The sequence below is a fragment of the Gadus macrocephalus genome, chromosome 4 (assembly GCF_031168955.1).
Source record: "Gadus macrocephalus chromosome 4, ASM3116895v1".
Taxonomy (NCBI): domain Eukaryota; kingdom Metazoa; phylum Chordata; class Actinopteri; order Gadiformes; family Gadidae; genus Gadus; species Gadus macrocephalus.
The window spans coordinates 2,826,020-2,852,868 of record NC_082385.1 but is presented as its reverse complement, the minus strand read 5'-3'; the positions used below and the strand labels follow the sequence as shown (position 1 = coordinate 2,852,868).

Genomic DNA, 26,849 nt, shown 5'->3' with positions numbered 1-26,849 from the left:
AATTGCAGCTGGGTGGTGATTAGCATGTCTGTCTCTCGCTAGAGGCTAGTGCCATGCAGAGACGCCTATAGAAAAGACCTTCAACAGAACTGCACTGTGCTAATGTGACATTTACAGCTTCATATCAATCACAATAGAAAGGAGCAGTATCAAAATAGCTACATGACAACCGGATACTTTGTCTGTCAATGTCAAAATCCCACCAACTTGGAAACCTGCGTTCTCAAACAATAACAAGACAACCTCTGGTATTCTTGATATATTCTTTTAATCACAAGCGTACAGCTGGTCTGGCTGTCCCAGATGTTACACTGGAACAACATCTCGCTTTAAACAACTTCCTTGTCTCGTGACTTTGGTTTCTGTGCATACCCGGGAGAACACACCAGTCTATAGGTCGACATTATTGTACATAGTTTACAGTATGAAAGATATGCCAACAGTAAAGAAAATGCTTGGAATGTGGCAAGTAATGATGGACGGAGACGGAAGACCTCCCCCACACCAACCTCTCCCTCCCCCCTCCCCACCAGTCTCTCCCACACCCCCCAAACATTAAACGTGAAACACATTCATTCTTAAGGCCCTACAAATTGGCTCTCAAAGCTACTACTATGGGACTCCCTTGATGAAAAGATGGATAGCGATCTTGGACCCTCGTCTTGGACAAACAAGAGCGAGCCGGGTGCGGGGCTAAGGGTCGGGCGATATGGAGGAATTCATCAGGGGTAATCTTCCCCGGGGATCGTGCACGATAAACAACCGGACTCCATTTACTGTATATCACACATGTTTCCCTTAGGAGTTATACAAACGTTAATCAACTTGAAGTACACGGTTGTTTTCCGCGGTCTTCGTCTTTCAAGCCCTGCGTTTCAGACCTGCCCATTTTAGGGTACTGCTTCTCGTCGTCTTTGGGTACCTCTCCCTCTCTCTCTCTCTCTCTCTCTCTCTCTCTCTCTCTCTCTCTCTCTCTCTCTCTCTCTCTCTCTCTCTCTCTCTCTCTCTCTCTCTCTCTCTCTCTCCCTTGCTCCCTCCCTCCCTCCAATTTTTAAAGTGCAAAAGGAATAGACCAGTAGATGGATGTTGTGTCAATGCAATGTATGGAGTTGGTGTTGGTTGGTGTACGGAGTGGATGTAGAGGGTGAAATAGAGGTCTTGATGCCAAATGGTAGTACTCATAACACGGCGTATCTACAGCGGTGCTATGGTCAGGATTCTGGGAAATGTAGTTTAAACAAGTCACACCTAAGGCAGCCCATAACGTTGTAAAGCCTTCCAAATCAAACAAAAAAGCTACAAAGAATAACGTACATGTTATCAATTCACCAATTTCGAAGAAAGTCTTCATTGCATGCTGTACGGTCCCAGATGGACTCAATCAAATGTAGACTGTCTGCTGATCAGACGACGTGCTGATTTGTATGGGGTTCAATCGGGAACTAATGATGAAACTTTTGCGCGCTTAGCACAGACAACTGGGCTAACTGCAGCTAGTACTAATCCCTGAGGGCTACTGTAACAAAGTTCCTGTATTTGTTTTTATTCTTTATTGTAGTTTCTCTCACTGTGTTGAATGTGCTGATAGTGAAGGGCGGTTCAGATAGTGTGTGCTTGTGACTCTTTGTTTGTTTAAGAAATAATCGGTCACCCCTTCCACGGCCAAACTATAGTCCACGTCGGGGTTCCGACAAAACGCACATCTCTCTCTCTGGTATTTGGCGTTCGTTTTCCATCATGGCGGCTGCGGCGGTTCTGCGATGCGTCGTGCCCCGGGAGGGGGGGGGCGGTCCTAGCTGCTGATCTTGGTCAGCATCTTGTTGATGGCCTGCTTGACGTGCGTGGTGGAGCTGCGGCGGCGCGCCTTGCCCTGCACGGCCTTGCGCCGCCTCACCTCGCGGCACACCTCGTGGAACGCCTCGGCCACAGCGCCGCCCTCGTCGGCGCACGCCGAGCACTCGTAGAAGGCGCACGCCATCTCGGCGGCCAGCCGCTCGCCCTCCTCTGTGCCCACCTGCCGGGCGTGGTCCAGGTCGCACTTGTTGCCCACCAGCACCAGCGGGACGTTCTTGGGCTTCTTGACGTCCTCCAGCAGGCTTCTGAGCGGCGCCACGTCCTCGAAGCTGCCCCGGTCGGTGATGTCGTAGACGATGATGAAGCCGTCGCCCCAGCGCATGTGGCTCTCCCTCTGCTGGAGGTCCTCCTGGTTACCGGGGGGGGAAAAAACGGCAAATGTGAGACATTAGCCCAGGCTGACCTCGTTCTTGAGGGAGGGGGGACTGGAGGGTTAAAGGTGACCTTGTGAGAGCGGTGATTAGCCGTTACGAGCCAGTTTGAAAAATCGGCCTCTTGTGACATCACAAGTTGGTGTGTCCACCTAGATGTATGCAGGGTCGATCAGTCTAGCAGCCTTCCCAGTGGACTGCAGCAAACATTGCTCATCTCTCCGTCATACATCTAGGTGGACAGCCCACTTATGATGTCAGAAGAGACCGATTTTCATAACAGCTTGTAACGGCTAATCACACTTGGTGATATTATATTTCACCTTTTAATGTTAGCGCGCCGCATCGTGATTGTTTGATAATGACGATGAAATAAGTTTAATTTGCTCAGTGGGAAGGGTCTCTCTCTGGAACCTGGTTCTGCTCAAGAGACGTATCGCCTGACACGACCACATGCTGGAGAATGCAGTTACCATGGCAGGTTGAAACCAAACACTCATGTTTAAGTCTGCATGCATGCGGTCACCTTGTACTCTGGAGACTAGAGATCTCCGTCACTCTTCAGATCCACTTAAGAGAACAGGCGTTCTGTTCGTCCGTGTGCAGCCTCTGTATATGTACCTCTGAGCATGTACTGAGTAATGCCCTTGTGATGTAATCCCTAGTATTCTATCCTCCCTGGTTAAAGAAAACGACGGCTTACTCATCGTCATAGGACTCGTTTGTGTAAGGCTTGACACTTGTCTTGCCGCATTACTCCCGCTAAAGCCTGCAAATTCTTATCTAAAGAGGTTGGCTGGAAGCCAGGCGTCTTCTCCTGGTTCAGTGGAACGGCCCCCGCTTGTCCTGGGACAGGTTTCGATTGGCTGTGTGGGCAGTCTGTCAATCTGAACGGAGGCGGGCAGGGAATTGTCTGACCTCACCGTTATTGGCACAGAAAGCGGAAAGAGAATTTTCTCTTTTTTTCTTTTCTTTTTTTTTTACTTATTTTCAAATAAATTACCACATTCCTCCTCGAAAGCCAGGCACCGGCTGACATCTGTATACCTGACCGACTTTTGAACCGGAGAATTTACGAGTTACGAAGAGGGGCTCCGGGTCCGAGAGGCGAGGCCGATACTAACACGGAGCGTATGATTGGAGGGGCGCCTGCCTCTTGCATCACTTTCCTGGTTTTGTGTTCTTCATTTTAAACGAGGAATAAAAGGTTACAGCCGCAGGGTATGACTTGGTGGTCTCTCCGATGGCACGTGAGTGGCACAGCCCTGATCTGGTTGCAAGGTGCTACCTGAAGGGATCAGTTCCCGACCCTCCTACTTATTGTATGTTGTACGTCCTAGCTCTGTGCACGCACTTATTGTGTAGCATCCTATCCTACATATCTTTGTTGTATGTGCGGAATGGGTTAACCTAACAATTGTTAGTGTTTGGCACTTTGTTCTATGAACATCCTTACTGTACTGACAGCGATGTATTGTTCTTTCTCCTTGTGCATATAAGAAGGATAAGAAAGCAACCCTCTGATGTCGCCAGGAGAACACCTACATGGTAACGCAGCTATAGCTCATTAAAGAGGGAAAACCACACAACCCTCTCAGATCATGGAGGAACCGGGCAAGACATTAACCATGCTGCCAGGAATGGCATCCCTTTACAATAAGTAATTCAGGCGTCAATTGAGTCTTGGCTTGAACTGGAGTATTTTTATATCCACATTAAGCCATTAAGCCAGCTGAAATTACCTACCTCCACAACCTTTTTATGGGGTGAAAGCTTTTCAAAGCGCCGTAATAGTTTTCTTTGTAATAAAGATTACTCACTGAGGATATTCCTTTCTTATTGGATTCCTCAATCAGGTTGCCACGGCAACGCCAGATAATGTCATCAGTCAATGTATGTATGAAACATGCTCACCTGTCCCGCAGTGTCCAGGATCTCCATGGCTACAACCTCGTCGTCAACATTGGCTTGATGGCGATAGGTTGATTCTGTAACACACACACATGCACACAAAAATCCCTCAATAATAGGTTTCCTCCAAAACACCTTGGATCTCAAAACTTGGAATATATCAAAGCGAATAAAAGTTCGCTTTCACAATATGGTAAAATGTCCGATGTTTTGTCGTTTCCGTCTAGATTGCGGCCTCTCAAACGGGCCTCTCAGCAGTCGAAGGTCGTGACCACACTCCTCCACTCCAAAGCCCAAGTTAATGAAGTGGATTTGTAGAAAAACAAACCGACCATCTGCATCAACACCCAGCGCAGAATCCCCCCGCAATCCCCCCTCACATGGAGGGCTTTCCCTGGGACCCGAAGACCGGTCCACAGCCTCAGCCTCTGGAAGCCCCTACCTGACCGTCCCATCCGCACCTGCACCTCCACTCATCCGTCCTCTTTAAATCTCTCTTTATACGTGTGTTTATTACCGCGGGAACCAGACATGGTAAATGGACTGCGTTTATAAAGTGCTTTTTTGTAACCGGTGGCCACCCAAAGCGCTTTACGGTATCGCCTCTAACATTCACACACATCGACGGCGGCGTCTTGACTCGTTGGACTCCTAGCGTTTATAAACTAAGTCGTGTACGACCGGCCTCGCTGTCCCCGGAGGGGCCCCGCCCACTTGCGGACATAAATCGATGACATTCCCGTACACAAAATGTCATCTGGAGCCCTGGGGGGGGGGGGGGGCACCTGACAAGGTGCAGATTTATAGCCCAGGAGCCGCGGGGATGAAAGGGCAATCCGAGCCGGAGCCGGAGCTAGAACGCCGCCCTGGGCCGCCCCTGGGACCTCTGCTTCAAACTGTACACACATGCACATGCACACATACACACACATTATATGCACGCATACATTATATGCACACGCCCACGCACACATTAAATACACACACGCATGCATCATATGCACAAGCATACACGCATGCATTATATGCACACGTGCACACACACGCATGCATTATATGCACACATACACACACATGCATTGCATGCACACATACACACACATACCCCTTAACTGCAGTGACAGCCGGCAGGTTTGGGGTGATTTAGGCAGCACAACCATACACTTTAATGGGTTTGCATAAAACCCAAACATGTCACGTTCTGGCAGGGTATAAATCATTGTGTTGTGGAGCGAAGGCCGGGGGGGGAATGGTGACCGCACACTTGCCAGGAGCCAGGAGGAGTTTCGAGGTGGGGGGGGGGGTTTCAGCTTTCGACGCCTGCCCATCAACGTCGTCACCTGCCAGGCTTATCTGGAGGACAATCTTTCATTTGGACTGGAATTTGGGTCGGGATTTTCATTTTTCATTTTTATTATTATTATTTTTTTTTTAACCAGTTACAATTGAGTTTGAACGTCGGGGTTGTTCGACGGCATGTCATGTTTTCAAAACAAGCGATCACGAAACAGCTTTCCTGTTGCGAAAACGAAAAAAAAGTCGGCTCCCTTTCACAGCCTGTGTTACCCTGATGTGCTAGAACTAGAACATGTACTAGAACATGCATGTGCCTTGCTCAAGAGCAGGAAACCGATAACAAGAGCGCGCACCATTAACGCCTGCGTACCCCACACCCCATCCCCGACCGCCGCCACCACCGCGGTCGGTGCGGCAACCGATAAATGCAGAGTGTATGCTGTAAATCGGGGTTGCAGAGCAGAATTGGGGCGGGGATTATCAGATCAGCTGCAATCAGCCTTCGATCGGTCTGACCGCCGCGCTGGGTATGCTGCACTGTGTTGGTTTGCCTCTGTTGAAGGCCGAGAGGTTGCATGAACCGAACACCGTCGGCAGGGACGTTGAATCACTTCCACATGTTTCACTGAAGGTCCACCGGCGTTGCAGTATTCTCTGCATCTGACCGCAGCTGTGAGGCTCCAGCAATAACATGGCACTTATTTTTGGGTAAGCCGCCACAGTGACTGAAGTGCCCGTGATCCAGGCTCCGGAAATGAATTCTGATACCCTTGTATGTTCCCACAACAATTTCGACATCGACTGAACACTGAAATTGGTTTGAGATGAATACTGAGATTGTGTCTGAACAAGTACCATCGAAAAAATGCCCCCTGAGGTGGCCAGTGGACACTCAGAGTGAGCGTGTGTGTGTGTGTGTGTGTTTGTTTACTAAAATAGTCCTCTCAATTCACCTGCACAGTACAGTGCCAGCCTCACTTTGGTATGCAGGAAGCAGGCATGTCCAGTTGTCCACAAGGATGAATAATGCATGAAACTCATTGACCTCCCTGCCACTGCCTTTGTTTCTCCCAATCTCTCGGCACTCGTCCCTAATGGGCCATCAGCATGTCTGGTGAAGTGTCAACAACAACAGCACGGCTAGTCTGACTGTAGCACTTCTGCCGCATGCAGGGAGTGATTCGGCATGTGGCTCAGAAGGTAGATCGGGTTGGCTGGAAACCGGAAGTGTCGAGGTGTCCAAGAGCGAGACGCCTAACCCTAACTGCTCTCGACCAGCTGGCTGTCGCCTTGCATGGTTGATACCGCCATTGGTGTGTGAATGTGAGCATGAATGATAGGCAGTTATTGTGAAGCGCTTTGAGGTCACTTGTTAGAAAAGCGCTATATAAATGCAGTCCATTTACCATTCGGTTAGAATGCCCACAGCGAGCATACAGGGTACAGTGTCACATGGACACTGGACTGCAATGAATGAAGAGGGGTGGGGACTTGTCTCTGATTCAACACACGGTCGCCCGGGAAATATTCTACATTCTGACTGCAGTACGGGCCGTCGTCAAGGGCTGGCTATTTTGGTCTCTTGTATACAAAAGATGTGTTATTCACCGATACTCGTTAATATTGGTTGTGATCATGGCCACGTTGAAACGGCCCTAAAGTCTGGCGTGGCAGTTGATTTGAAGGGAAGGTGGATTAGAGGGAGATTCGTGATAATCTTTCTGAATACAATCTATCTTTCTCTATTATTCAGGGTATTATGACAAAGCATATGGTGTCAAGAGGAGGAAATCAGGAAATTAGTTATGACTTAAATGGGTTAAACCATTCAATTATGGCACCCATTTCCCTTGTAATCATCCCTGGAAGAAGGGATCCCACACTCTGCGTACCTCCTCAAGATTTCCTCCTTTCTAATAAAGGGAGTTTGTTCTTGCCCTCTTGGGGGCTAGGGTCAGGGGGGGTGTCATAAATATATGGCCTGTTAAGCCCTTTCAGACTGTACCCGTGATTAAGGGCTATGCAAATCAAATTGAACTGAATAGCTTGAGGTGGGAGCTACCGTCTTTTCGTCCCTCGTATTTTCGTAGGAATATCCATAACTTTGTGTGTGGCAGTACTGTAGAAGCGGTCTACATGGCTGTCGTTCTCGGTGTCTCCGTAGAAGAGGAGAAGGCGTTTCTTACCGAGTGTGGGATCGTACTCCCAGATGAAGCGTCTGGTCAGGAATCTCACCACCAGAGCTGAGGACAAAAGAGCAAGCAGGAGATCAGTCTCATGATCACAAAGTAGTTATCCAATCAAAATAATTGGATTTGATGTCGGTGGACGTTTTCTCACAGGATCATTCGGTTTCCAAGTTCTAGTTGGTTTTCTTTGAAGTGCAAATTTATATTTGTTAGTTGATAGATGGAATATATCCAATAGTAACAGATGATTAACAGATCATTACTTTTAGTCAAACTAACTAAAGACTAAATGTCACTTATGGCACTCTGATAAGATCTTTTAGATCTATTAGAGTACTATGGTCATTGGCTGCTGTATCTCCCTTTCATGGAGTATTGCTTAGTCTTAAACTGATCTGAAATAGATTTGTATTGCTTCAGTCTAAGCGTTGAGGCACACTGACGGTAGAGCAGTGTAAATTCCACGTTAAGAATGGTTGCTGGTTTGATTCCTAGGCGCAGAATGTACGTGCCAGTACTCCCGCTGGCTTCCTTGCCAGGCAAACACTGCTGCGAGTGTCATGAATGACTGTGGGTGTATGAATGCATGAATGAGAGGCGTTCTGTTGATGTGCGTTCCCTGCTCCTCAATGGAGCCGTACGCACAAGCTTGAATGAAGGTCACACAGTTAGCGGAGATAATATTCCGGATAGAAGGTCAGATTGGTTTTCCTCGTCTGAATCCACGACAGAAGACCCTGACCCCTGTGTGTGTGTGTGTGTGTGTGTGTGTGTGTGTGTGTGTGTGTGTGTGTGTGTGTGTGTGTGTGTGTGTGTGTGTGTGTGCGATTATTATTAAATGTCAAAGCTATTCCAAATCGGTCTATTTACCACACATTCATTCAACTGACGTAGTCGGTTACTTTGCAACACTTCAGTGAAGCCCACCTTGACCCTTTTAGTGCCAGGACGTACAACATACAATAATGCTGTAATCCATTTGGATGGTACGCCGGTACGTGCAAGCCGAAAGTTGCAAATCTCCCAATCCTTCTTCCGGCACTTCGCTGAGGCATGCCCCCTTTTGGTTCGTCACGCTTTTCTGATACTTCTCGTCAACAAAAATTGCTGCGCCCGTAAGCAGATTTTTCTTTCTTTGGATTTGTATCACGTAGGTCCTTTTAATGTCGATTTTTAAATGCTCTTACACACTCGATTACATTGCTGCTTTATGCACGTCGCCAATTTATGCATTGCAAGGGTCTTGCTGTGCGTGCAATACAATGTAAAGTTGTGTAGTTTGTGTTCGAGCTGGTTTGCTAGGAGCCTAATGTAGCTAACCATAATAATGGCTAGCCAATGAGAAACGTGAAGGCTACTACGACCAAAAGGGGACGGGCCTCCGCAAATGCCGCAAGAAAGCTGGGAGATTTACAACTTACGACCATACAAATGGATAGCACCATAAGTGCGTACCTTAAGTGCCAGGATGTACAACATACAATAAGTGCTTTAGAGGGGGTTGTGGTTGGGGTAAAGGGGGAGGATAAGGGTAAGCGCCTTTTACGTTGAGCGTCTGGGTGTTGCGTAGACACACCGGTTTCCCCTCCCCAGTCCGGATGTTAATACTTCTTACGGTTTATCCCATGGAGCTTCCCCCCCCCCCCCGCTGCTGCTGAATATACAGCTACCCGCCCGCCAGTAATTGGAATGGAAACGTGTGGCGCCCGTCTTATTAAATCCATCAAAGCGACGCCGCCCGTCCCGACGCCTTCCCCGGAGCGGCAGTGTCGGAGCCCGGGGAGCGAGGAAACGTTTTCTTTAGAACCGTTGAATTGGAACCGGCCCAAAATATCTCGACAACAATAAGGGAATTTTCGTTCTTTTGATTTGCTTAACGTGAAAAAACGACCAGGATGACAAAGCACGATATTTGAAGACGCTACATGAAAAAGGGAAAAATCATGCCATGCTTTTAATTTTTTTTTTTTTATGTTATAAAAATATCTTACTCCCGTTTTGTCGAACAAAATATTCGTCCTTTCTTATTTTTTTGTTCGGAGAAGCACTAGATGAACAAAACAGGCCCTCCCTATCAAATACGAAGAATGAAGAAGTAATGGAGTTTGATTTCTGCCCTGCCCAGTTTCACCTCCGATGATGACAGCAAACAACCTCTCAGAACCTCCCCAGTCCCTCTCTGTCCTCCTCTCAACCCCCCCCCCCCCCCCCCCCCCCCCCCCCCCCACCCCCCCCCCCCCCCCTACAGCCCCGTCCACCTCCCATCAGGGTGCTAATGGCTCGTAGCGTAGCAACAATGTGATGCATTGTCAATGCAGAGTAGCCAGAAATCTCTCTCTCTCTCTCTCTCTCTCTCTCTCTCTCTCTCTCTCTCTCTCTCTCTCTCTCTCTCTCTCTCTCTCTCTCTCTCTCTCTCTCTCTCTCTCCTTTCCCCCCCCCCCCCCCCCCCTCTCTGTTGGTTGATAATGACCAGAGAAGGTGAGATGATGTCATGGCGTGCGGTGGTCCCCCCCCCCCCCAGCCCTTCTCTCGGTTACACGACGCACTCAGGGGCCATGGTCTGTCGCGTGGCTGAGTGGCTCCCAATGGGCCCTGAAGACGGAGAGGCGGGGCCTGAACCAATAGAACATCCATCTTGGGCCTTTCCGTTGTTTTCTTTTCCTCCTGAATGTGATTAGTCGGGAAAAAAAAACCCTGAAGGAAGGCAGCCATGATGGCGGCCGGCGTGTGTGCGACACGTTTCATTACGCACACACAAAACCCTGGACGCTAGGCCTTCTGGGTAATGCGTTCGTGGTCTCAGGGCGGGGCGGACCATCGGTCAACGTCCTTCGTCGGCGGCGGCCGTAAGTCTGCCCCCCCTCCCGTGTGTGTGTGTGTGTGTGTGTGTGTGTGTGTGTGTGTGTGTGTGTGTGTGTGTGTGTGTGTGTGTGCGCGCGTGGTCGTCTCATGACGGCCTACTGGGACTCTGCGTGCCGTCTTTTAAAAGTTCAGCGTTTCCTTGGAGACGTTCATATTTAATACATTTCGATGTTTCTTTTATTATTTGCTCTTTGTGTTCATTAGTGACGTCCCTAGAAAGGTAGTCATCGAAACAACCTTTCAGCCTTGCATTGTCTGTTCTCTAGGGCCTAAAAAAAAAAAAAAGTTTTGGTTCCTGTTGGTTGTCAGTTGAGGTCATGGGTAGGTAGGGAATTTATTTTATTTTTTTATTTTATTTTTTCCAGCGGCAGCGAATGATAGGTAGGTTGTTATCATTTAAAAACGAGAAATTCGCTCATCCTTGTACAGAATGAAGAGCTGCTGTACCAAAACGTAATTATAGTTTGCATCAATTATTTATTTATTTATTATTATTTATTTTTTTTATAAAGCTCATAAAATAATTTGGGTCGCACATAAATTGACAGGGTCGGTCGGAAACCGGAACCAAACAATTTTTTTTTTTGGGCCTAGTCAGCGGGTACTCAGAAGGTGTGTGTGTGTGTGTGTGTGTGTGTGTGTGTGTGTGTGTGTGTGTGTGTGTGTGTGTGTGTGTGTGTGTGTGTGTGTGTGTGTGTGTGTGTGTGTGTGTGTGTGTGTGTGTGTGTGTGTGTGTGTGTGTGACTTGGATTGACTGAGTGTGTGTGAGTGACTTTATGTGTGTGTGAGTGACTGTGCGTGTGACTGTATGCGTGCATGTGCGACAGTGTGTGTCTGTGTGTGTGAGAGGGATGCGGCTTTCAATTTATTTCTGAAATAACTCAGCCCTTAGCATGGGTGAAGTGGGCCGGTCAAACAGTCAAGGCGTCCATGAGCGAATGAGCGAGTTAGTCTCTGTTTACGTGCCTCTGTTTACTCGTTGACGTAGGAAAATAAAGCTTCTCTCTCGCTCTGTCTCTCTCTGTGTTAGTGTGTGTGTGTGTGTGTGTGTGTGTGTGTGTGTGTGTGTGTGTGTGTGTGTGTGTGTGTGTGTGTGTGTGACTGTGTGTGTGTGTGTGTGTGTGTGTGTGTGTGTGTGTGACTGTGTGTGTGTGTGTGTGTGTGTGTGTGTGTGTGTGTTTTGACATTGCCTTGATTTAATTATCATGTACAGAGATGTTTTTCCTCTCGATCTGCATATTCTAATTAGATGTTCGTTATGCTCATTTATTTTTTCCAATTACGGTCATTTACTTTCTGCTGCAACAGCCTCACTTCCTATCTGGGTTTAATTAACAACACGTACCATAGCTGCAAGCACAAATCGGGTCGATTTTAAATGGGAATCTAATCAAGATGAAGTTAAAATGCTTTAGGTCACGACAATACCACCCCCAAATCAATCATGAATATATGATTTACTACTTACAATAAAGACTTTACTCTGTGCTCTACAAACAACTTCATAGAAGCGAAAGTGGATCAACAGACTGCTGCCTTGTTTCAACACGTCAACAAACGCGCAACCCACACGGAAGATAAACATTTCCTCTCGTACTCCTTCGCCTGTCAGATTGCTCAAGGGCAGGGATGAGGCGGCACCGACACACTTATTAGGCCCCCCTTTACACCAACGCAAACCCGGTGCTGGTTCAGTGTTGGTTCTACAGACCAACTACCAAAGAACCAGCTTGACTTTCCAAAGTCTTTAGGGCCAGAGTAGAGCCACGTCAATGTGTCGAAGCATTCGACCCCGCTGTCCTAGCAACGCGTCAGGAGGACGTTAAAATGAACGCTAACCGTCACTCGACGTCAATGGTTCTTGATTGCGGAATATTATAAAAAAATAAAATAAAAACAATAGGCTTCCAACCCGTTGGCCTTGGCCCCCTAATAATTAACGCGCCAGGATGTTCAAATTTAACGCGTTAAAATTACGCTAACGCAGTACTAGACGTCACTGGTTCTTGTCTCTGGACCAGCGTGGAGTCGGTGCTGAGTTGGAACCTGTTTGTCTGGCCCGGAGCCAGGATTAGTTATGTGGAAAAGCCGAGAACTGGCCTGAGATTGGCACTGGCTCCGAACCAGCCCTGGAACCGCGTTGGTCAGGAGTTACGGGACGTCGGGAATCAAACCCAGATTTATTTTCCTACGAGACTGCCATGCCCGAACCCACACACACCTCCCCTGGCCCCGGCTCCGCGTCACAACACGCCAATGTCCCGACAAACACGCTAATCACATTAGAGATAACGAGGCCGCGCAATCAAAACACGAGCAATTAGCGCCACTTCGAGCTCGGGGTCCCGTTTGAAGACCCCCCCCCCCCCCCCAGCCTCAGACAGACACCTGTGGCTCCTGGGTGCCTGTCTGCCCACCTACGCGCCCCCCCTGCCCGGGCCGATGGGTGGAGGGGGGGGGGGGGGGGGGGAAGCCCTAGCTATTGTTCTCCTGTCTCGTCCTGTCAAGCCACACAGCGTGTCCGCGGAGAGCTTAACATGGCCCAGACCCGGGACGCTGGCTGAGGACCCGGTTGGGGCCACCTCCCAGGGTCCACCTGAGGGTCAGCCGGTTGTTCCGGCTTGGGCGGGAGAATGGCTCCTTTCTTTCGGCGTGAGGCTCGTTGGGGCGGGTTGTAAGGTGAAGCCAGTGTGGGCGCTGCTCTGGGAACGCGTCGGGCTTCTCCTCCGAACTCTGGGACTCGTTCTTTTTCACTCTGTTTACCAGCACAAACAAACAGGAAACAAGACCATTTTCCTCTCTCTTGAGTTCAAAGGTTCTGGGAGGAGATCTTGTTGTTGGAAACTTCTCACCGCGGTACGGAGAGGGAAGTCGCCCGCGCTGCCGATACATTTCAATACTGCTTCTCATTCCGAAGCAAACGCCGTCCACCGCAAAAGGTATCGATATCGTCCGCTCTGATTGGCTCGGCCTTTCAGAGCGTGCCTCATCCGCATGGATAAGCTTGTGGAGGAAGCGTCTCTGTAACAACACTTCCTCTGTGGTTTGACGTCTGCCCCGGGCTGTGATAACACTGCGCAGCAATGGCGTCACACTGTGATGGCCCCAACGTCTCGTTTCTCCGTGCGAGCGACCAGAGGGCCTGGCACTCCAATCGAGGACGTGACCGCCGGCATACAGCGGTCCGTTGGGCTGTAAATATAGCCGACCACTTCCTGTGGGATAGAGGTCGCTTACCTCTGTTGAACGGTCTGGCTGTCTGTCGCTCTGTGTTTTTCTATCACTGTCTGTCTGTCTCCCACTCTTGGTCTGTCTCTGTCACTCTCTCTCGGTATGTCTGTCTGTCTGTTGCTCTGTGTGTGTCTCTCTCTGTCTCTGTCTCTGTCTCTCTCTGTCTCTCTCTCTTACTATCCCTCTGTCTGTCTCTCTCTCCCTCTCTCTCTCTGTCTCTGTCTCTCTCTCTCTGTCTCTCTCTCCCTCACTCTCACTCTCTCTCTCTCTCTCTGTCTCTCTCTGTCTCTCTCTCTTGCTCTCCCTCTGTGTCTGTCTCTCTGTGTGTCTCTGTCTCTCTCTCTCTCTCTGTCTGTCTCCATGTGACACAAGTCTCCAATGTTGTTCTGGGAAACGCCTTCCCAGAATGCCTCACACCACTCCAGTATGTAACTATGTTGACAGTTGGTTGGCGTTGATACAATTTCCCGATAAATAAATGAGGAATCTGGAAATGATGCCTGCCGATTCCTATAAAACCTACCGTGCCATTCCCACTGCCAAGATCCACCTCTGCCAAGTCCCGGGCTGAAGGCGCCCATATTTGTATTTATTATGACATGCGCCCATATCTATTTCAGCGGGCATTTAAATAGCCCTATTCATGAGACGGTGGGTGAAGAGATTATTCAACCATTGGGTTTATTAGAGGGACAGGTTGGCTCTCATTTACATTTTAGGGCTTTTAGCACTCACATTTTTTCTAAAGGAAATTACAATAAGTCAAAACATTCAGTACAGTTGTCAGAAGAAAGAGGAAAAACAATACATCAATGCCGTTACAGTAAGGATGTTCATAGTGCCAAGCACTAACGATCACTAGGTTAACCCATTCTCCCTATACAACAAAGATAGCTAGGATAAGATGCAACAAGATGTAGTTCTATTTTTAAGTGGCAGGACGTACAACATACAATAAGGGTGTACATTAAGTGCCAGGACGTTCAAGCATGACGGTCAAACGAGAGACCATCCCTGCCCCCCTCAGGGATGGTCTCTCGTCGGAGAGGTCTCTATGCAGGTCAGAGACGTAAGCTGCAGGGAGTTGTCGCCCCCCCATCCCCAGATCAGATTGCCTCGCCTTTCAACGGTCCCATTTAGCCGTGTCCACGGGACAAGCTGTAATGGAGGACAAGCCGGCACTTATTCCCCCCCCCCCCCCCCCTCCCTGTCATCTCCCGGCCCGGGACCCCATCTCCACGGCGATCCCAACGCAAAGGAGCACCGACACTAACACACTGCAACACTACGACACAGGGCAACACTACGACACACGGCAACACTGCGACACACGGCAACACTGCGACACACGGCAACACTACGACACACGGCAACACTACGACACACGGCAACACTGCGACACACGGCAACACTACGACACAGGGCAACACTACGACACAGGGCAACACTACGACACACGGCAACACTACGACACACGGCAACACTACGACACACGGCAACACTACACACACCAACACACTACACACACCAACACACGGCAACACTACGACACACGGCAACACTACGACACACGGCAACACTACGACACACGGCAACACTACGACACACGGCAACACTACGACACACGGCAACACTACAACACATGGCAACACAGCAACACTACGACACACAGCAACACAGCAACACACCAACACACGGCAACACTACAACACACGGCAACACTACAACACACGGCAACACACCAACACACGGCAACACACCAACACACGGCAACACTACGACACACGGCAACACTACAACACACGGCAACACTACGACACACGGCAACACACCAACACACGGCAACACAACAACACACGGCAACACACCAACACACGGCAACACTACGACACACGGCAACACTACAACACACGGCAACACACCAACACACAGCAACACAACAACACACGGCAACACACCAACACACGGCAACACTACAACACACGGCAACACACCAACACACGGCAACACTACGACACACGGCAACACTACAACACAGGGCAACACTACGACACACGGCAACACACCAACACACGGCAACACAACAACACACGGCAACACACCAACACACGGCAACACTACAACACACGGCAACACTACGACACACGGCAACACTACGACACACGGCAACACACCAACACACGGCAACACAACAACACACGGCAACACACCAACACACGGCAACACTACGACACACGGCAACACTACAACACACGGCAACACAACAACACACGGCAACACACCAACACACGGCAACACACCAACACAGGGCAACACTACGACACACGGCAACACTACAACACACGGCAACACTACGACACACAGCAACACACCAACACACGGCAACACTACAACACACCAACACTACAACACACAGCAACACTACAACACACGGCAACACTACAACAACACTATGACACACGGCAACACTACAACACACGCCAACACAAACCAACACTACAACACACACCAGCCAGGGCCAGATAACACACACCAACACTGCAACACACACTCGGTGGGCTGATCACACGGAGCGGAAACCCACAGCGGAGGATCCTGGTTACCGGTGGGTCGTATCTCGCTAATGAGACCAGCTGGCCCCCAACGAGATGATTAGCAATTAGTGGCTGATGGGAAATCAGATAGTTTGGGACGGCTGCCAGGAAGCCTTCGGGAACAGGGGCATCACGACACAACGCAACACAACGCTAAGGCGTTCCTCCGCGGGGAATACGGCGTTCCCAGGTTGTATGGGGGGGGGGGGGGGGTGTCGTAGCGCCCCCCCGAGTCAACAGATCGCCGTCTCTGATTCCAACGCAAACAACAGCCTCGGAGGAGGAACGCCCACCTTCTCTCTCTCTAGCTCTCTGCCTTTCTCTCTCCCTCTAGCTCCTTATCTCAATCCAACTCTCTTTTTTTCTCTCGCCGTCTCTCTCTCGCTCTCTGTCTCGCTCTCTACCTCGGCATCTGTCCCGCTCTCTCTTGCTATCTCTCTGTCTCTCACTCTCGCTCGTGCTCTCTGTTTTAGAGTCCGTGCACTGTTAACGTTCACCCTGTGACAATATGTCCGCCTGATTGTAATTCCTGCTCTCGCCTCGGGGCAACACTACGATAAATAAAACCGCAATCAAACCGTCAAGCGGCGCGGAGAGACACCCCTGCTTGTGCGCAAAAAAATAAACGGGTACATGCATAAAGCCCTGTTACTGCGAGTGCTTTTGACTCTTCAGGTTCGTTAAAGAGCCCCGGGGCCGGTGGGGACGAGAAGGTAGTTGTTCAGGGGCCCGTGTTGACGGATCGACCGGCTGTTTTAAAAGGGCCCGCCAGTCGCGGTGATTTCGCATCAGTAAGATCGAATCAATGATGTTCACAGTATGCCCTCAGAAACATCCAACCCTGTTCCCTTATCTACCCTGTTGCCATGGTGTTAAACGACCTTCAATTAGACGAGCGACTGTTTTGATGCAGGGACTAAAACACACCTGGAGGGGGTCTTTCAAATTAGGGGGTTTGTTTAGATCCCGTTTGGAAGCCACTCCAATACACTCTGGATTCCTCCGTTCTTCGGTTTCCGACTCGGTATGTCACACCACAGTTCTGTTGCTGCTCTGTCTTCCCCAGTGTAACCTTGTGCGTCACATCTGGAATTGAAACTTCAGCCTCGCTGATAAACAATTGTCAGTCATGTTTTTGGAATCCTTGGCAAACAAAGTCGGTCGGTAAATTCGAGGTTCGACGCCAAATGAACGACCGGTGTCTTTTCCCCGTGTAATTGATGACGATATCGTTCACGTCTCTTAACCCAAACAAAAATTAGGAATAATAAAGCCAGGAATACTTCGCCCTGAGGCTGACGATCCTCATAATGGTTTTGGGAAGCGGTTTTCGCAGCATTGTCTAGACTCTGAAGGGACCGGGCCGCGCCTCTCCGTCAATATCAAGTTTTGCTTTTAACTTCTGGGAGTTTCCCAAGGCAAGGCTGGGCGAGGCCGTCTCTCCACTCGCTGAACCGACCACAACGACCGAGACACAATAGGGGAGAGAGATGAGGGGGGGGGAGAGATGAGGGGGGGAGAGAGATGAGGGAGGGAGGGAGGGATGTGGTGGCTCACCCCAGGGGTCCTTGTTAAATAGGACACCGAGGGAGGCTATCATTTCCCGCACACCTCCGAGGCAGCGGAGAGACGGGAGCTGAGAGCGGGGCTATTAGAGGAATTGAGTTTCGCGAAATTGGTGGCGGTGGTGCTACTACTGTGTGTGTGTGTGTGTGTGTGTGTGTGTGGCAGCAGTGTATGAATTACACAGACCCAAAAAAGGTGCTCCAGTTTCTGAATTAGCAAGCCACCGGACTACTGTAGAATGACACAAAAGGCCTTTTGTTCAGCCCTGTGTCCTACCATTTAAAGAGCCGTTTAACAACGACGTCAACCTTTCAGTTAGCTTCAATGCCTGTGGAACCGAGCGGCCACAAATTCAGAGAGAGAGAGAGAGAGAGAGAGAGAGAGAGAGAGAGAGAGAGAGAGAGAGAGAGAGAGAGAGAGAGAGAGAGAGTCGTCGGTTTGAATGTATTTTGATCAAGAGTCAAATTGTCAGTGAATTTGTGGCCGCTCGGTTCCACAGGCATTGAAGCGAACTGAAAGGTTGACGTGGTTGTTGTTAAACGGCTCTTTAAATGGTAGGACACAGGGCTGAACAAAAGGCCTTTTGTTTCATTCTACACTAGTCCGGTGGCTTGCTAATTCAGAAACTGGAGCACCTTTTTTGGGACTGTGGTGTAATTCATCGATCGATCGAAGCAGAACCGTGTTTCAAAGCCGTCTCGTGAAGATCGATCGATCGATCTTGACGAGACGGCTTTGAAACGCGCTTCTGCTTCTGCACGGTTTCGGAAAAGTTCAGGTGTTCGAGCGTCGAAACCGTTTTCAATCTGTTTTGTTTTCGTCAAATTTTCCGGTAGGACAGAACCACTATAGCGCCCCCCCGGGCCGTGTTTCTGACACACAGACGGCAGACCCTGACCTCACCTGTTAGGACGAACGACAGGGGTGGGAGCAGGTGATTACTCACAGCACCCCGACCGAGAGGAGTGTGTGTGTGGGGGGGGGGGGGGGAGCAGGCTGGAGCCAGCGGACAGCGAGCGCAGATGGATGAATGCGTCCAAGAATAGCCACAAAGGACGAAGGTATAAAATAGGAGAATCCGCGAGTCGCCCACCTTCCTGTCAGCCGGCGGCGGGGACGGTGCATTTGGAGAGGAGAAGCGTGACGCAGGTGGCCTTCACGAAACTGACGGATAAAAGTGTGGCGAGTGGACATCCTGTTCTTTTCTCCTGGACTAGAAAGGCGCCGCTCTCAGAGAGAGAGAGAGAGAGAGAGAGAGAGAGAGAGAGAGAGAGAGAGAGAGAGAGAGAGAGAGAGAGAGAGAGAGAGAGAGAGAGAGAGAGACATGGAGACGGAGAGAAGGTTTAAACTTTGGTAACTCAAACCTCGGAAAAGACTAGTATCAAAGCTATCTCTGTTGTATACGGGGAATGGGTCAACCTAGTGATTGTAGGTGCTCAGCCCTTGGTTCTATGTACCAACAGCGATATGTTTGTTGTTTCTCCTTCTTCTGACAAGTGTCCTGATTGTAAGTCGCTTTGGGTAAAAGCGTTTGCTAAATGCCCCGAATATAAATGTAAATGTAAACCTTAGAACCCAGAATAACTCGAACACCGTGCGACGTATTCTGGCAATCGAAGGGGTGAACGCTGAGATCAATACACTTCCACATCGTGGACTTGCACTGACGCAGTCTCTGAGTGGGAATGGCTGGTTAGCTCAGTAGCACTTGTTGCTAAACACACGCTCGAGGCCTGCGAAGAACGACAAACTTGACGGCCACTCCCTGCATTTATCTTGCCCGGTTTTTCAGACCGTTGCATTATTCTCTCGCCACTGATTATAAATGGCAGTTTCAAATTTCAAGCAGGAACGTTGAGTCTCACCACGCCCCCCTGCATCATTCAAACCCTCAATCACGCAAAACTCTCCCACGTTGGGGGTGGGGGTGGGGATGAGGGGGGGTGGTCATTTTGGCTCGCCAAACAGCAAGTGGTACTCTCACCGAGATGGTTCCAGAATGTTGTTCCTGTACCAAGCGCTTAGCTCAGCATCCAGCGATTAGCTCTGCACCTAGCGCTTATATCTGTAGCTAGCGCTTATATCTGCAGCTAGCGCTTGGCTCTGCACCTAGCCCTTAGCACTTTACCTAGTAGTTACCTCGGCACCTAGCAGTTGGCTCTGCACCCAGCGCTTAGTTTGGCCTCTTGCCTTCCTTCCTTGTCATATGAAGGAATGTTTGGATTTTTCTTATTTGCGTCATTTGGCATTCAAACGGTTGGAGTGCAGACGTCACTAGAAAGGACATTTTGAATAAAAAAACATGATCTAGCTCTGCTTCTATCACCAACAAGCCGAGATCAAAGAAACGGCGAAACCTCATATACCGTGATAAAGGGTGAGGTCTGTAAGTACAAAAGGTTATATCAAGTACAAGCGCCAGGACCAACTTACATGTTTTTCTTTTCTCAACAATAAATGCCTTCAATTTCCTTCGGAGCGATGCCTTCGCCTCCCCACAGCAGGGAGAACAGAGGAATCCAGGGAACACTGGACGGCTTCCAGATGTGAACTGAATGAAACACCTGATTTTAAAGACCCCCTCCAGGTGCGTTTCAGTCCCGGCATCCAATCAGTCGCTTGGCTAATTGGAGGTCGTTTAACGCCATGGCAACAGGGGTCGATGTTTCTGATGGCTTGCTGTGAACATGATTGATTTGATGTTACGGATGATGTGTGTGTGTGTGTGTGTGTGTGTGTGTGTGTGTGTGTGTGTGTGTGTGTGTGTGTGTGTGTGTGTGTGTGTGTGTGTGTGTGTGTGTGTGTGTTCCAGCATATGAACAAATCTCGCTCAGAATTGAGATGGTACCAGGTTATAACTTTAATACATGACTAGGTAATACTTTGCCATACATTCAAGTACTGTCTTGACTCTTGAATGTATTAATATACATCTGGAAGACATAACAACCCTCGTCCGCCATTTTGTGCACACCTATTCCACCGTGTCCATACATTCACGTCGTCATGGCGACACAAACACTCTAATAGCCATGCACACTCAAAAACAACACACTCCCGGACCTCTTAAGAGACACTTTGCTGCCTTTGTTCGTCGTCTTATCAGGAGAGAGAATAATTGAGGCCGCTGTATGGTCCTCCACATGACTCACGGCCGGTGCCCACATGACCAGCTAACCATGGAGAGAGGTATCAAGGAGGTATTCAGATCCCTTCCACTGATTTAGTCTCTCTCTCTCTCTCTCTCTCTCTCTCTCTCTCTCTCTTTCCCCCCCCCCCCCCCCCCCCCCCCTCTGGGTTTAAGTCCTCAACCCAGCGGTGAGCTTCCTGCAGTGAGATAGCTCCGTCCTTTGCCCTTTTGTTCATCGTCAGTCACGTTGGATAAAGAAAGCCCCCGGTACAACAGAAGGACCCGTGTGTGGCCCTGTGCTCCCAGACGTTAATCGACTTAGCATAAAACCCCTCATAATAGACCGGTAACTGGACTCAGGGGAGTGGAGGGCTTGGTGTGTTTCTGCTTCGAGCCCCGATGTCTCCATTCTACCTGTATGGTAAATGGACTGCATTCATGTAAGGCTTTTCTAACCAGTGGCCACTCAAAGCGCTTTACAATATTGCCTCACGTTCACCCGTTCATGCACCCATTCACACACCGACGGCGGTGTCAGCCACGCAGGGCGACAGCCAGCTCGTCGGGAGCAGTGAGGGGTTGAGGTGATTTGCTCAGGGACACCTCGACACTCTAGCTAGGAGGAGCCGGGGATCGAACTAGCAACCTTCCGGTTACCAGCCAACCCGCTCTACCTCCTGAGCCCCATGTCGGCTGTTAGATCCCTAAACCTCGCTGCAAGTGGCTGTGGATAAAAGCGTCTGCTAAATGACTTACTGGCCGTCGGATACGAGCATGACCTCCGTCTTCATGTCAGGGAGAACCCAAACCAGAGCAGCGCCGTAGAGAGGAAGGGGATTATGAATACTATTATTATTATTGTCATGATGGTTTGAGTTGTGTCGTGCGCGAATGGAACAGATGTAGGGAAGATGTGCACGGAGCACACATGTGCACGCTTCATTCACCACGGAAGCATCTGTACTCTGCGGAACGTCAGATGTCATCACTTTGAGTCATTTCTCACCGTGTGTGTGTGTGTGTGTGTGTGTGTGTGTGTGTGTGTGTGTGTGTGTGTGTGTGTGTGTGTGTGTGTGTGTGTGTGTGTGTGTGTGTGTGTGTGTGTGTGTGTGTGTGTCAGTATAATAGGAAGTTTATCCCTGGGTATCAACTGATATACGATCAGTTAACGGAAATGGTGGACAGCACAGTGGATGAATAGGCCGTCAGGGAATTATTACCCTCAACCTCGTCTTAAAATAACCAAAGGGACCCCTTAGATTAACTGCCACTACCCACGTTTCCTGAGAACAGTCTTCAAATGCGTAATATATCTTTCAAATGCGTAATATATCTTGAGAGGGGGTGTTATGTTGATCCGGAGGTGAAGCGTGTTGACTGGTAACCAGAACGTTGCTACTTTTATCCCTGGCTCCCGAGTGTCGAGGTGTCCCTGAGCAAGGCACCTCACCCTGACTGCTTCTGGCGAGCTGGCTGTCACCTTGCGTTGTTGACACCGCTGATGGTTTGTGAATATGTGTACGAACGGGTGAATGTGAGGCAGTATTGTAAAGCACTTTGAGTTGCCACTGGTTAGAAAGGGCTGTATATACTGTAGATGCAGTCCATTTACCTTTGAGATATAACTCTGTGCTTGGCTGGAACAAACAGAGAAGACAACACAATAACTCTTTGGAACGGAAAACAGCGCTCTCTCGTCAGAAGTGGGCCCTCCATCTTGGATAGTGCCAAGTACTGTTCAAACCCGAGAGGGAAGTGACTCATTTCTGCTATGTGACACAAATAAATGTTGGAGGTACTTGAGAATCAATGTGTCGCTGATTGTTTTCGATGCCAAATTTGACCAAAGGTTTGTGTGTGTTCAAACCTGGAGACCATATCAAGTATGTGGGGTAAGAAATCAATATGGATGAGAAAGTCCAACCGGTCACTGGATTAAACCCAAACATCACCAACCAATCACCTTCTAACAGCTGACCAGGTCTGAAATCTCAACAGCCAATTATAATCCAAGACCCTAGACGTGCTGCACTCTCCCTCCTACATGACTGATCGTTCACAGTGACTGCATGGTCGTTACCTGCTCCTTAGGTTCCTCAGCAATACCATAGACCTGGTGCTTATTCAAACTACTTGGATCCTGTCTGCTTTAAGCCCTGGTGCTTGTTCATTACAACAACCTGGATCCTGTCTACTTTAAGCCCTGGTGCTCACTCAAACCACATGGATCTTGTCTACCTTCAGCCCGGGCCTTATTCAAACAACATGGATCTTGTCTCCTTTAAGCCCTGGTGCTTATTCAAATAACATGGATCCCGTTTGCTTTAAGCACTTTAAGCCCTGGTGCTAGTTCAAACCACATGGATCTTGTCTCCTTTAAGCCCTGGTGCTAGTTCAAACCACATGGATCTTGTCTCCTTTAAGCCCTGGTGCTAGTTCAAACCACATGGATCTCATCTGCTTTAAGTCCTGGTGCTTATACATTCAACATGGGTCTTCTCTGGTTCAAGCCCTGGTGCTTATTCAAACTACCTGGATCTTGTCTGCTGTAAGCCCTGGGGCTTGTTCATTCAAACAACATGGATCTTTGCTGGTTTAAGCCTAATGCTCGTCCATTCACACAACATGGAACTTGTCCCGTTTGAGCCCAGGTGCTTATTCATTCAAACAGCATGGATATCGTCTGTTTTAAGCCCTAGGCCTGTCCCATCCACTCTATTCATCTGCAGCCTCTCTGAAAGCATTTCCGACCAACTTAAGCCCTCTAAACCCCCTCCGTCCTTCTTGAAACACTCACTTACTTTCCGCTGCTCGAAAAGTAAAACTTTATATGAATGAATAACTTAAGATAATTAGTCGTTAGAAGCAATTAAAAATTGGCCACGCACGCACGCACACAGACACGGACACGCACACAGACACGCACACACAAGGGTGCTGTATCCGCAGTAGCGGTATACTTTTGATTTCGACCTTGAGGCTCCATCTAAGATGAAAGCCCCAGCGACGGACAAAGCTATTCCCGTGTGGCTCTGTGTTAACACATTGATTAGCATGCCGCTGCGGCAATCAGAACAACCGCGTGGGAGTTTGTGCCCGACAAGTTTAGCGAGTCACTCAGGCATTCTTGATAATGGAAAATAAGTGGCCAATTCTCTTTGACTATACAATGGGTAGGAGCCTGCAATGACTCCCGCTCCACGCACATGTAAAAGGTGTCGTGAAAGCATGCTGGGGTAGATGACGCCTTCATATTCTGTAACACACTGTTGGCTACATCCCTCTTATCACTCAAAGGACTCCTCTATAAGCTACTAGTGCTAATGATGGCTGGTTTACCGTCATGGGATCCACAGGTTTCTGGAGCGATGGCCAGAACTCAATCAATCTTGGATTTATAAGCCAATCTTGGATTCAATTGAATTGTATTTGTATAGCCCTTAATCACCGGTACAGTCTCAAAGGGCTTAACGGGTCATATTTTGATGACACCCACCTGACCCAAAACCCCCTTAATTAGCAAGGAAGAAATCTTGAGAAGGCACGCAGAGTGGGTGATCCCTCCAGGCATGCATCAGGAGTGCAAGTGGTGCCATAATTGACGTACATACATACACGCCAAACATTTAAAATCAGTAATGGGGGGGGGGGCTGGCGGGAGTCCAGACATTCAGTTCTCACAAGCCTGACGTTGAAGCCCAAAGAACGGGAAGCATTTGGAAACATCTGAGAGAAGAAGCTCGTCAAGGTTGAGGATGAAGAAATGTGAAACCTGTGTTTCTCTCAGATGATCACCCCCCCAAGCAGGCTCCCAACTGGGGCTGGATCGTGTAGAGGCCAGGGTGCCCGACCCCCACCAAGAAAGGCACCGGGTTCGATTCCCTAACGTCCACAGCCGACCTTTCCGGCATTATTGATTCAAATGTTGGGATGACCCCCTACCCTGTTCCCCCGTTGTACGAGGAGTGACATCAAACACGATTGCTTTCACATTAAGCCGAAATTGGCTGCCTGGTGTTTTAAGGACCGGAGGATGAGTAGAGCGCCACAGAGGTGCATTGTGGGTTGTTTACTTTAATTGGATCTGGAAGCGCGCTCCGCGCGGCACGTCTTCTCCACTAAAAGCTTTCAGCTGATAGATTCCCAGTCCGACGCACTACTTAGGGAATCAAAAAGAGCTCCCCACATCAGAGGAGCAGCATAATACCGGCACTTATGATGATGTGTTGAGATGATGAAATCTATTTCTGTTCATGCCTACCAGCTCAGTGGCCTCCTCCCTGTGGATATCGCGCCGAAGATAACAGCGACCCAATAATATGCAGTATTAGTTCCTGTGTTATTGGCTGTCACGATCCAAGATTCAGCTCCGTCAAAAACCTCATTATTAAATGACGTAACCGGGCGTAATCGTAGGGGCGGCATGTCGCTCAGGAGGTGGAGCGGGTTGGCTGGTAACTGGAAGGTTGCTGGTTCGAGTGTCGAGGTGTCTCTGAGCAGAACGCCTCACTCTCACTGCTCCCGACGAGCCGGATGTCACCATGCATGGCTGACACCGCCGTCGGTGTGTGAATGTGTGCTTGAATGGGTGAGTGTGAGGCAGTATTGTACAGCGCTTGGCTTAGATGCGGACAATTTACCGTTTTAATAAATCAAGACATGTTCGTATATGTCACCTACTTCAGCGTATATATTTACGTAATCGGTCGCAATTATCAACCACGTCCCCTGAGTTAACCTCTCCACTCGCATCCTCTGAACCTCGATAAATCATTCCAGGGCATAAGCAGTGGAAGCAAAATAATGGTTAACACTGTCCTTCAACCATCAGTTTGCATCCATTATGTTCTGTTCTGTTTCGGCCGCGTTCATTTTCAAAACAATGAGGGACCAAATATCGGTAACATGAACAGAGTCGTAATACGTTTCGCACCGTGACCCTGCCGGTTGTTATAAAATGACGTCATCGGGGATTAATTCAGCGAGACATGTCCGTACTCTTACACATACGTGTGTATGTGTATATGTATGTGTATATGTTTATATAGATATATATATATATTTCCGTCGGTATTATTGACCTCGGGCCCTGAGTCGGCCTCCACTGGCGTCGTCCGAGCCCTCGTTAAAACATTCCGAGGCGTCATGGCGCCGCAGCCGCTGATTGCCGAGGCAGAAGCTGTTGGTAGCGATTTGTGCTCCGCCGGTTGAGGAACACATGTTCTGCGTTACGCCCCCCCCCCCCCCCCCCCCCCCCCCCCTAACCCAGGACCGCGTGTGTGTAAGTGAGCAGGACGTGGACCGGGGACCGAGCGTTCCTGCCGTTTAGGATCAGGCGAAGGACTCGCTCGCAGCCGTAGATTGATGGGATGTGGCCTGTGGTGGTGGGAGGAGGAGGCCGTATCCATGGGAACTGCGGGGAGGGAAATGAAACGAGTCCTAGACCATGCGGCCAAAAGGGGTTTGACGTGAGGGAAACGTGTGAGGAGGAGAAAGGATGAGGAGGGAGGAGAGAGGAGAGTTAGAGGCAGGATGGAAGGAGGAGAAAGGAGGAGGAAGAGTTAAGGGCAGAGAGGAAGCAGGAGAAAGGAGGAGGAGAGTTAGAGGAAGGGAGTGAGGAGGAGAAGAGAGTAGACTTAGAGGAAGCAGGAGAAAGGAGGAGAAGAGTTAGAGGAAGGGAGTGAGGAGAGAGGAGAGAGGAGAGTTAGAGGAAGCAGGAGAAAGGAGGAGGAGAGTTAGAGGAAGGGAGTGAGGAGGAGAAGAGAGTTAGAGGAAGCAGGAGAAAGGAGGAGGAGAGGGAGAGGAGAGATAAAGGCGGTGTGAGAGAGTGAACCAGGATGTGAGG

At 49.4% G+C, this 26,849-nt stretch overlaps 1 protein-coding gene across 1 annotated transcript; it reads right to left on the bottom strand.

Annotated features, from left to right (window-relative positions):
• Nucleotides 1-249: 249 nt before the first annotated feature.
• Nucleotides 250-7,718, bottom strand: rerg (RAS-like, estrogen-regulated, growth inhibitor; the record flags this gene model as incomplete). Its single annotated transcript, XM_060048631.1, has 3 exons — nt 250-2,203; nt 4,140-4,213; nt 7,619-7,718. Coding segments are annotated over 3 exons (585 nt in total), but the record flags the coding sequence as incomplete, so codon positions are not given.
• Between the last annotated feature and the right edge of the window lie 19,131 nt (nt 7,719-26,849).